This window comes from Syngnathus scovelli, chromosome 1 (genome assembly GCF_024217435.2).
Source record: "Syngnathus scovelli strain Florida chromosome 1, RoL_Ssco_1.2, whole genome shotgun sequence".
NCBI lineage: Eukaryota > Metazoa > Chordata > Actinopteri > Syngnathiformes > Syngnathidae > Syngnathus > Syngnathus scovelli.
In genome coordinates this window covers 21,650,989-21,663,575 of record NC_090847.1, presented here as the reverse complement: position 1 = coordinate 21,663,575, position 12,587 = coordinate 21,650,989, and the positions used below count along the sequence as shown (strand labels likewise).

The window sequence follows — 12,587 nt, the reverse complement described above, 5'->3', positions numbered from 1 at the left end:
TCTTCTGTTTCCAGCGACATGATTTAGGAAGGGTAAACACACGAGGCCGGGTTCATTTCAAGCGTGAATTTCCCATCATTCCAACAATTTGGCGGTGGTGGTGGTGGTGGGGGGTGGGTCAGTAAACTGTCAGTAATAATGATTCCAAACAATGATGGCAATGCGAATGCCAGCAGGAGACCGGGACGTGTGGAACCAAGTGATCCAGTTTTTCACCGCAACATCCCTAAACAGGAAAAGATTTTCTTAACAAGTTACTCAAATTCTGAACTTAAAAGTCCATGGATAGAGCGTGTCTGTATCTCATTTGAGGGGACAAAATGTTTGATGGAGCTTCCTTGTATAAGCAAAGTCAAGACAATATCTTCTTTGCACTTCAATTAGTCCATATTATTGTAAAGAAAAAGAAGCAACTTAAAAACATAAAAAAGTAACTTGGTTACTTCACTGATATTAAAAGTAACTAGACTCCAAGTTGCTTTGATGAAATCCCCGTGTCATTGTCGGCATCCGCTTGACCACCTACTTTTAATTGAACACTTACTTGTAAGGTCAAAATCTTGTATGTTGGTACCATTGTAAACTGGCGTCATGTAAGAGATGTTTTTCTGCCAATTATTTGTCAAGCTTGTTTCCGTCTGACTGAAAGAGCCAATGGGGTTGCAAGTTGAATGCCGTCAAGAGCAAGATTCAGTGACAATCGAAGCGTCCGTCATAGGCGTTTAGTGTTTAACTCAAACCAGCACAGAGGCGCTTATTGTTCACGTGGCTCGTTTCTGCTTCGTCATTAAAAAAAACACACCGCCGTCGTCTCGCTATCGGGCCAACGTTTTGGGTCTTGAGTCAGCAAATCTCAGAACTGAGAGCCTCTTGATGATTAGCCCTGCCCCTCATTTGCTTTGCTTTTGCAAAGCCAGGAGCTGACTGGAGCACATCAGCCTGCTGCACTGCATCAAGACCTTTAAGTGATTGTCGACGTATTTCATGCCACGGGAATGAAAAATCAATCTCTATTGCAATGAAAAAAAATGGTAAAAAGCGAGACTTAGAGAGAGAATTTATTTGGCCTGTCAGTACATTAACCATTGTCAATCACACACTCGTCATGTGGATCATTATTACCATTTTTTGTTACTCTAGGATTATTTATTTGAGGAAGGCAGTAGGAAATTAAGAAGGAAGGTAGGAAGGGAAGGAAAGAAGGAAGGACAGAAGCAAGGAAGGAGGAAAGGAAGGAAGAGAGGAAGGAAGGAATAAAGAAAGGAAGGACGGACGATAGAAAGGAAAGAATGTGAAGAAGGAAAGAAGGAATGAGGTAAGAATGGAAAGAAGGAAAAAAGAATGAAGAAAGGAAGGAGAGTAGAAGCAACGAGATCTCAGTAAGTAAAAAGGTTTTTAAAATGTATACACCGTGAATATTTTCTCCCGTGTATTGTAAAGCTGCAATCTTGTCAGGTATGTTTGTGTAACCCTACTTTGTACTCATTCCTCCTTTTATAGGGTCTCGTCTTACCATTTTGATTCCTTTCCATTTCTGACCCGTGCTCACTGAAGCGTCGCTTTGTCCTATGAGGCCAACGGGACCGCCCATACATCGGCCGGCCGGCCTACTGTCGTACATAACTTCACGCACACACGCACACGCGGAGTAAGTACATAGAGCGTGCGCTCGAGCGTGGTGATTTAGGGGCACAGTGGCGGCTCAAAGCGGGAATGTGTGTACGTGCGTGCATGCCGTTGAGCAGCGGAGCAGAAAGGCTGTCGCTGTGTGTCCGGGGCAGCTCTGATGGCCGCGAGGCGCACCGGCGTCAGGGCGCGCACCCGCCCGTGCCATAACCCCGTTCAAATGTCCTCCCCTGTCACAACGTTGAAATGTTACGCCGTTCATCTGTGTCACCGCGTAGGCTTCAATTCTTCTGGTTTTGTATTTGTCACATTAGTCATATTGCACTGAACAACTTTTTTTGTAGTAGCTGTTACGCTAAACTACGATGAAGTTGCTGTCTTAGTTTTTATGGAGCTGCTGCTGCAGCTGCACCACCCCTGCAGTTTTATGCTACATTAAGATAGTCCCTGGCCTACCTGTCCCAAAATAAACCCATCCCTTGGGGCTGCTAAGAAAATAAAAAAAGTGAGCCGGCTAATCACGTCAGGCAGCACATAGTACATGAGGGCTCAAATCAGTCTGGTGTACTTTTCTGGCTTCCTCCAGCAACAAAGGCGCTCAGTGAGCGTATCAGACAGCCTTAATGAAGGGCCTGTGGGCAGCACATCCACTCTGCGCATATGAGTGTGTGTGTGTTTACTATCAATCCGCCCTTGTGTCTCCAGCCGGCGACGTCCAGTCCTCCCCCCCGCTGCCTGCCTCACCCCTCACACACAATCGCTCACATTTACAGGAGAGAGGACGGAGGAAAGTGGGAGGAAGTCGCGTATGTGCAAGTCTCAAGTCTTAACTTTTGAATTTGCAGCAAGTCCCAAGCTTTAAGGCTACAATATTGTCAGGTGTGTTTGCGTAACGCCCACTTTGGGCATGTTCTTCCTTGTTTTGGGTATCACTAGGGGTGTTGGATCAGAAATCCAGTTGAAGTCAGAACTTCTTTTTGGATGTTATTGAACCGTAACGTGAACAAAAAATATCATAAAATAACGCAACTGCTCAGCCTGTAAATCATACCAATCAAGTCATTCAATCGTGCTCAGGCACAACCTACATTTAATCACACGTTCACCACTCAGTATAGAAATCACATCCTGCAGTTATTAAATAATATCTCAACGGATAGAACTCATGGCCAGCCGGTCAAAAAAAAAAAAAAAAAAGGTTTGATCCTCCAGAAAAAGCCAAAGAGGAAGCATCTGCATGGCCTGCTGCTCCAACACAAATAGAAACCCACGGCAAAAAAAAAAAGAAAAGAAATAAAAATATACAGAGTGGAGAGAGAAGAGGCCGGCACAGTCACGCGTGCGTGACTGTGTGTGTGTGTGCGTGTGCATGATGATGAAAGTGTGACGGCATGAAGCTATGCCACCAAAGAAGAAGCCAATAAAAAGTATATTGAGTCATATAGCAAAATGAACTTGTAAGAATGGAGACAGACTAGCAGAAGATTTAGTGTAAACCTTTCAAAGCTACACCCAAAAAAGTTCAAATTGGCGATGTGATTGGTTGTATGTTTTGGAAAGACCCGTGTGGGGTAGCACCTGTGTTGGGGGTTACACAAAGTTAAGTGTGTGTGTGTGCGTGTAGGTGTGCGTATGTGTGTGTGTGTGTGTGTGTAAGGAGGTATAGGCGGGCCTCGCCTTTAAGGGCATATTTGTCCTCGCCCCTTAATCAGACGAATGAAAGCTCGGCATTCTCCGTCGAGCTGGGAATCCAGGGATGGCATATTTACCAAACACACCCACACTCAAGTGACCTGTGTGTGTGTTAATGTCTAGGTGTGTATAAGTCCACCTGTGTGATCTGCACCAGTGAAATGTGCTTTTTTTTCTCCCCTCCGCCCCTTTCACAAGAACCAAAGTGCACGTCGACACACACGGGGAATGTGAGATGACTGAACACGACATCCAGTACAAATGACATGCTTAATATCTCCGCCAAGGCCACAAGTGTTGCTTTGAATCATGGTCAGCAAAAGAAATATTACTAATTCCACTGAAATTTAGATATCGTGACGCTTTTGGCAAAGATCAGGATAAAAATTTGTACAGAGCTTGACTTAAGAATTGATTGTTTCCGTGACCAAGCTTGACAGCTGGAATTACTCAGCGAAAAATAAAAAAAAATTCTTAAAATTAACACACGCCATGCTGTGCCTTGTGTTTGCATTTTCTAATAAGAAATCAAAAATGCATACATATTTTTTTACATTTTGTGATATATTAAGGGTGTAATAAAAACTGATTTGAATAGGAAAATGTTAATGTTTTAATTAATCTATTTGTTTCTTCTGCTCTTTCTTTCTCGACATACCAAAAATGAGATTTTCATTTTAGCTGACACAAGCTGTTTTAAACCCCCAAAAAATTGAGTGTTAATTTGCAAAATTAAAGAAAAATTTAGTCCCAAACATGTTTTACTTTTATTTTTTAAAGCGATAAACTGTAGTATTTTTTTTAAACATTATTTTAATATTATTCATTATTCTAAACATTTCAAACACAACATCTCTAAACACTTAAAAAACCTGCCGAGAGAGCACAGACTTTTAGCGAGTGGCTGAGTAAAGCTCAAGTCGACATGAAGCATCGGAACATAACGATAACGAGAGACAAAAGGCTCGTTTAGGAGCGGCCGTGTGAACGACTTCCTTCTTCACGTTCTTTGTTGAGACGTTCAGCGCGTCTTTCTTTGGGGAAACGGATCTCTCCCACGTGGGACTATTGAAATCTAATTCTAATGAGCTTCGTCTTAGAAAATAATAACATTTGTCTCGAGGTTTAAAAATAAAACGGTGCCAATATTTTACAGTACGGCAACAGGGTTGTTATTTATTCATGACAAATCTCCATTAAAGTGAATATATATACATATAATAATGTGTGTGTGTGTGTGTGTATACACCTGAACTTTTGACTAGTTCCTTCTTGTGTAACTGTCCTCTTTATAGCCGTGCATTCCTCTGAAGCTGTTTATCTTTCATTGTAGTCGTTGCCCAACGGTACAATTAAATGCATACACAGCTACTGTTTGTCAAAGAGTGTCAGGGACATTCACAGATCCCTTTTTTTTAAATGATAAGAACCTTTGTAGTGACAAATACAAGCTTGTAAATCACAAGAAAGTCAGTAACTGAATAAACAGGTGTGAAGCGGAAACTATCTGTGTGGGGGTTGAACTGAATTGTGTGTGTGTCATTATAAAAGGTGCTATTGTCATTTTTAAAAGCAACACTTGTTATGTGGCATCTCAAATTGACCCACTTTGAACCTGGAGAAACATTATTGCTGTTTTTTGTTTATTAAATAGTGTACATTAGCTTTAGCATGTTAACATCCATGGAGCTTTACTTGGCTGTCAGTAGACTTTGATCTGATCCTACTGTATGAAATGAATCCCGTAGGTGTTTTCCCCCAACCGCAAACACAAAACAACTGGAGCTAAGCACCATCACACCTTTCCTTTGGGGGTTATTGCTGACAACGCGCCTTTTACACTATCAAATGTCACCCCTGTTTTGAGGAAGAGGAGCCTGTGGCCATGTTTGGGGAGGTTTCGAAGGAAAGTTAGCATAGGCAAGCAGAGGTGGCAAGTAGGGAGAAAGACAGTTTGAGAAGCCCACAAGCACTGTGATGAGAAAAACGTCCTCCCCCATGTGTTGATGGCTACATCTTTCACAACAGGATGGATGGAAAAGCAATGTCAGAAACTGAACCGGAAGACAGGGGTCATATTGCTTTGAATTGGCCATATCACTCCATAAGCTTCTGCCTAAATTTTACTGATCGACGTGAAATTGTGTTTTCAATATTAATATACAAACGTGTCTTGTCTTTGAATGTCTCTGGGGCTTCACAGGAAAATCTGCAAGTAACGACAAAGCACCCATTCCACAGATGAGACACCAGGGCAGAGACCCCTATGTCAAACACAACACTCAATAGCAGGGGGGCCGCATACCTCCTCCAGGTGTACGGCCGCTTTGGCCTTCTTCATGCAGGATATGCACTGATAAACTCTGTTTAGGTTGACTTACTACAGTCATTCTGAACCCGACTGACATTCACAGAAAGAGGATGAACGGAAAGGTTTTCAAAATGAACCCAGGTAATGCAAAACCTGGTAGATCTACGACAGACATCCACATATTAAGTTTACAAAATATAGCCTTGATTCATTCTGCCACTAGAACCCACCCCCGAAACCTGTTGGACTCACTAAATACCTCAAAAACAGACATTACTTGTCTGTTCCAAGGTAAGCAATGTATTCGCATTAGCTGTAAAATAATGCTATGCTAATGTTAACCCGGTCAACCGAATGATAACAATGGGCTACTGGCACTAGCTCCAACATTCGTAGTTTGGTGTGCCTTGAACTTTTTATCAGAACACGTCTACAGGGAGCATAGAAAACAGTGACAAGAACTACAACAACTAATTCAGACTTAGTTGCTGCAATTCTATGAAAAGGAGTCACATGGAATAGGAGGAGACCAGTCCATCGCACAATGAAGTATTTGTGCAACCTTTCGGTCACGGTCAGCAGCCAGATCATGAGACGGCCTCGCGACATTCTGGAAAGGCACAATGACACGTCACTTGAAAAGCACACCGCAGTTGACTACCGGGAACTCGCGACCGAGATACATACAATAGAAACCACCCTCATGCCGTGTATGTGAACGAAGCCGCCATTTTGGTTGCGACAGATCTGCCTCGTACATTCAACAAACTCACCTCGGCTCCAGAGTACTTGTCCGTGCAAGTCACCAGGTCATCCAGAGACACATTTTGGGCCACAGGCATGTTCACAAATTGGAGGCAAAATATTTCTCGTCGAGTCGCAGCATCTGGTAGAGGAACGTAGACGATTCGGTCGAGACGACCCGGGCGCATCAGAGCCTGCGTGACGGAAAGAGAGGGTGGGAAATATAAAGTTAGCTAGTTATTGTTTATCGCCAACTCAAAAATGTCATTCAATTCTTTGAATTCTTTCAGTCTCCAGAGCCATTTTTACAAGGCTACATGATCTTGGTAATAGAGCCACAAAAAAGTCTCGAGAAGATATGGCATTATAAGCGGACTGAAGAATGAATTACAGTCCTGGGCTAAAGCGAGCTAGTTAGCCCACTTGAGCCGTCGTCAAGACGACGTTACGTGACTGTCGCTCTACTTCCTATAGATTGCTTCTGCGTGATCCCAAAACAGTTACTAAGTCGCCGAAAGCCGCGGCTGTCTCCCTTGTCAAAGGTCGGTAAGTGGCGAGCGCCCCTCCAACGCAGACAAGCAGATGGACAGACAAGTGTGTCCCGTCTTCGACAGCTCCACTCAACCATGCACAGTGAAGCCCGGGCTTATAAAAAAACAGCCTGATAAAAAGAATTTTGGCAGACAAAGAACAAGTATTTGTTATCTTGATTGGAGATCTTGGTTCGATTTCCAAGCATGGCAAGTGTGCTCGCTCCTGATCCGCAATCTGTCCAGATTGGGAAATAAACTGTGAATTGTTTTTGTCAAACATCTTGAACTCGATGCGGACTCCACAGGAAAATAGGCATCAATTGGCGCTGACAGTTTCATTGTTGTTCTTGTACGATGGAGCCCCTCGCAGAGGCCCAGACTTGCCGGCCCACCGCAACGCTCCACTCCACGAGACACGCGGGAGGTCACGTCAGGAGTGATCAGCAAGGCCAAACCAGGATTTTTTTTTGCTCTCTCGCTGACACGCTTCATCGTCATGCATCGTGTTTGTACGGAAACAACTCGAGGTCAGCAAGTTAGGATGTTGGCTAAAAAAATAAGTTACCAAATATGTCAATTGTAAGTCATTACTCTGGGTCCATAAGTGAGTTGCATGTTTGCCCAGAGATATTTTTAGAAATGCTGTCGCTTAATGTCTTACTTGATAGCTGGACAGACACTCCAGAGACCCAAATATTTGTATAGAAAGTAAATTTAACATAATATGCCCTCTTTCAACTAAAACATCAGGCTCGGTTGTTCTCCTTGAAATTCTCCCTGCGTGCAAACCAGGCAGGGCGCAATCGGCAGCCTTTTGTCTACGGTTTCCTCATTCCCCCTCTGGATAAGCAATTTCCATTTCACAGGGCGTGATGGACACTTTTCCAGCCTTTTATCTGCCGTTTTTCCTGTATTTGCACGCGGAACACGAGAGGCTGGAACACAAGAAGTTCGCCTCAGGGAACCGCAGCGTGGCCCGGCGTTGACAAAAGGAGCAGCCTATCAGTGGAGGAAATCTTCTTGTTTTTCAGGTCTTGGGATTCTTCCACTGTGGTTGTCAGACACCAATTGTGGATAGAACATAGGTGTTGATCACAAACTCGGCAAGTTGGAGAACCTGACAATTCTGCCAAGACCGAACAATAACGAAAAATAAAGTCATTCCTTCTCTCTTAGCGGCCACAATTGTGAGGTCACAGCTCATTTACATAAGGCGGCCTCATGCTGACTTTCTTGGAAGCTAGGGAGGGGAAAGAGCCGCCATTTTCGAGTAGAGTCACATCAAAACCAAAAAGGAGGCAGAGCTATGGCGGGAAAGAAAAACCAAAAAACAATCCAGTACAGAAATCTACAAATCTCAAGTGGGGCATTTCTGCTCTAATCCTGTCGATGGCAGGAATGATCATCACCCAACACTTGAAAACGACGAAATAAACAAACCAGAAGAAGCTAGGTCTGCATAGATTCTGCAAATACTCCCGTAACTGTCACACACAACTGGCCCAAACTGAGATTCAAGGGCAGAAACTCATAACTGTGAGGCAAAACATGCTAACCGCAAACAAAATTCGCACCATAACAGGCGGGCCAAACACAACCTCTTTGTGAAGGGCAATAACAACCCCACTCTGTCTAATTTGTCACGGCTCTTCCCGCACATTAGTGAGCATTGCCGGTGTCTTTGTGTGCGGGAGGTGAGGTCGGGGGCACTTGGGGATGGTGACCAGCCGGGGGCACTTCCTCAGTCGTGCTCTCTGGCACGACGGTCAGCGTAAACCCGCTAACCTCGCTCTGGCAGATGCTCCCAGATGGAGCAAGAAACAAATGCACAATTCATTGATAGGACTTTGCTCACGTGATAAATTAATCATTTTTTATATAAGATAAATACATTTCAAACTAAATAATACTATTGTAATGTATTTATTTGTTTGCTAATACATCTAGCTAGTACAGCTTCAGAAATGTTCATTGATGTACACTGTCCCTGTTAAAAAATTGAAATTGTGCCACGGCAATCAACGGTGCACATGTGAATAAATGGTGAATTTTACCGGCCTTTTTTTTTTTTTCTTTTTTAGAAGAAGAAGAAGACTAACAGTGGCCTGATGAGAGTTGCAGTGGGGTTTTTTTCTTCATCAAAAACCAAACAATGTTTTTGGGGCGGCTCTGGAAGGGATTAAAAGCATTTCATTTATTTTCTATGTTACGTCTGGTCGTGGAACAAAATAAACCTTATCTAAGATTATTCAAGATGAGCACACAGAGACTAGGGAGTAAGAAATGAGCCAAACTCCAAAATAGTTCAAGCTTGGGACTCCATCACTGAATAGTATATTCAAATCAGGGGACCCACCAGGACCCTGTTTGGTTCTCAACAGCAAAACATCCAAGAGAAGCTTCGGAAGAAGCTTCCAGATGCCCAGCTCCAAAATCTCCATGGCGCTCTCTCTTAACTTCCAAAGTGTTTTGACTAATGACTATTTTACATATTACATCATCTGATTTTGGTAAGATGTTTGGTCATTGTGTGAAATGCCTTGCTTGCACTGGGTTCTGCGCAAAAAGGCAAAGAACAACGGTGGTCATTCCAGGCATTCCAAATAGTCCCTCATGAAAGATGACTTCCTGCCTCGGAAGACCCTCAAGACCTCATTGCACAATGCGGAATGCAGGGAATCTTCGGCTTACAATTGTTGCTGGCGAGGGAATTCTAACCCTCCCTTCAGCTACACGTGTTTACAAATACTTTTTAAGTGTCTTCCTCCTCCATGGCGCAACCAAGACCCCAGGACTTGTCATAGTTGTATGTTTCCCTCTTAAGGGTTCAGGGGTTGTCGTTAATATTTGTCAATTGTGGGCTCGTAAAGCCCTTTAAGACTCTGACGAAATTGAGGGCTATGTATATGAAAAAAACTTCACTGAGCCCCCCACAGGAATGACATAACCACCACGTGTACCCCAAAATAGGAATGAAAAAGTATTATTTTTGTTCTTCATTCATGCAAGGGAGTCAAATTCAAGTGGTGTTTCACAATCATATCAGAGCTTGTAATTGGCTCAAAGCAGAGGAGTAATTGATCTGTTTGTGCGCCTCTCCCAATATGTATATTATGCACGCAATTTGAAAACTGGTATGACATCATTTATGAGAAATATTTGGTGGACCCAAGTTTCACTGCTTTAGGAAACACTGTGCATGTTTACAGCTGCTGGCTTGTGGCCAGTGGACTTTGCCGTAGACGTAACCTGGCCGGCGGCAATCCTCTGAGGCCTCGATGAGTCACGAGAGAGAGAGAAGGGCCACCGCAAATTCTTGGCAATGGAAGCTGACCAGAACTTTACACTGAACAAGAATCGGACCCCGCGACGTACCAAATTTTCTCAACTAGATGTCATAGCCCAAAAGCAAATTTGATTCAAGTCACTCGGTTACTTTATCAAGACAGACAATGGAAAAAGATCTCTTCATTTACAATGCCAAGCTGGCCGCAGACTGAAAAGTAAAACAAAGCAAATACGAACCCTAAACATGCAATTACCTCTCTGCTATCCCGCACACGTGAAAACCCACACAGCAGAAAAAAACGGAAGAACCGAAGCTTTGATTGAAACGACTTTGACGGGATGAGCAAATTACGCTAATGACGCGTGCGTTGAACTTTCCCCGAGGCTCCCCATCATTTGATCACATTCTATAAAATGGATGACTAGTACTGACATGTTCCTTTCACATGTCAAATGGTTTTTTAGAGGTTCTTCAAGTATCATATAAACTTTCCCAAAACATTTTGACATTCAAAATGCTCAAAACAGTAAAAGAATAAAACAATAAATGTTCCAAACGGCGCGGTGTGCGTTTACAAGTTCCCATATTGTGAAAGCACCCTGAATGCACCATGTTGCCTGCTAAGCAAGCGTGTGACATGAGTGTACGGAAGCGCGGAGCTGCCAATGTTGAGCAAAAATATTTTGACTTGCAAACATTTTTGAATGTACTCACAAATTCGAAAGAACTTGCAAATATGTTTGAACGAATTTGTAGCTAAATGCTACAAATGTAATTAAATCCCCAGATGCGTCAAAGCGACTAAAGCAATAGATACGTCTAGAGAGAAAATGCATGATTATTATTACAGAAGGGTGAAGGAAAGCAGAGGAAATGAGAGTGAGGCCATGTTGAAAAGTGGAATCTTAGGAGGCCATCATCATTATATATGAAAAAAAAAAATACAGGCAGCAGCAGCAAAGTGTCTGCCATAAAACACATGTATGTTTGCTTTACAAAGAGCTGCTTCCTGAGAGCTGTCCACAGTTCTCCACTTGGTTTTCAGGGAAACTGGCCTTCAGTGTGAACGTCTCCCGGTTCGTGTGGGCACCCTGCACATTCCTGACTGGACTGGTGTGGAATCAACGCAAGGGTGCCTGGCCAACGCCGCACAAAACGCACATTCTTTATTAATTGAGCTCGAGCTAAGCCGCAAACCTTCAATGCTGGCTGTCCAATCACAGCACAGTAGGGAAGAGCAGGCTGGCCAATCACAGCAGCTAAATGGACAGGCACAACTTGGTCAACTCCAAGGTAAGCAAATGGAATTGTACAGTATTGTATGGGAAATAGAGCCCAAGCATATTTAGCCTAACAATATGCTAAATACTTAAGTTATGCTAACACTCTGCTCTCACAGTATCAAGATTTTTGTAATATTTGTTTGCAATAATTAACTTTATTTTCCTAACTTTGGGCATGATTTTGTTCAATTTAACAGAAGCATTTCACTGATTGAATATTTATTTATTTGTAAAGGATTAAAGATCGTTTCAACATATACAGCTAACATTTGAAAAATATTGTATATATTTTAAACAAAAACATTTTTGCAAAGAAAATGTTTGCCAAATATTTTAACAAACGTGTTTTTACTAAGCACATGAGTTGTTTTTAGGATTAATGTGGTGAAATTACTTAATTACTTAAAAAATTAATTAATTATTAAGTTATTTTAACTTGGGTAATTATGCTATTAGGTTAAAACATACATTAATAGGATAAAATATTTAGTTGATTAATTATGACTCCAATGAAGTTAAACAGAGCAGTTGTTTTTTTGATCATTTTAAATGCTATGTCTACACCACAGCAATCATCATTAGACCGTAAGACGTAGTGGATGTTAGTCTTAAGTGCATCTCATGCAGCATCACGTGAAAATAAAAAAAAAACTAAAGTCTCTTTGATAGCTGTCTCACGCGTGCACACACACATGCACACACCAACATAAACATCAGTGCTGCTGAGTGACACAACGACTCGGCCGGATCCGTTTCCACTTCCGTGAAATCTAAACATTGGTTTTTGTTTACTCTCATCCTCAACTGGGACCCGGCTGGGTGGGGGACGATGTGTTTATCTTTGCGTGCGTGTGTTTGTGTGTGTGTGTCAGAAAGAGGAAAACGAGATGAAAGACATGTCAACATTTTGGAACATCTTACTATCAAGAAGCACATGATATGAGCTGGATACGAGATGTGCTTCATTTTGGCCGCGGAGATATATACAAGACTCGGGACGTAAGGGTTTGAGGAGGGACAAAACAGGAAAAAAGAAAAATTCCCCACCCAGCATGTGAAAACCTGTGTCAGGTTTCTTCATAGACAAGGTCACCCTCTCTCCGTGTCGC

The 12,587-nt window shown here is 42.6% G+C and overlaps 1 protein-coding gene across 1 annotated transcript in view; it reads right to left on the bottom strand.

Moving 5' to 3' along the window:
- Positions 1-12,587, bottom strand: part of afg2a (AFG2 AAA ATPase homolog A) — a 67,769-nt gene that overhangs the window by 1,910 nt on the left and 53,272 nt on the right. Inside the window, exon 16 of the mRNA XM_049750126.2 lies at positions 6,403-6,567. Coding sequence (XP_049606083.1) covers positions 6,403-6,567 — 165 coding nt within the window. The remainder of the gene's footprint in view (positions 1-6,402; positions 6,568-12,587) is intronic.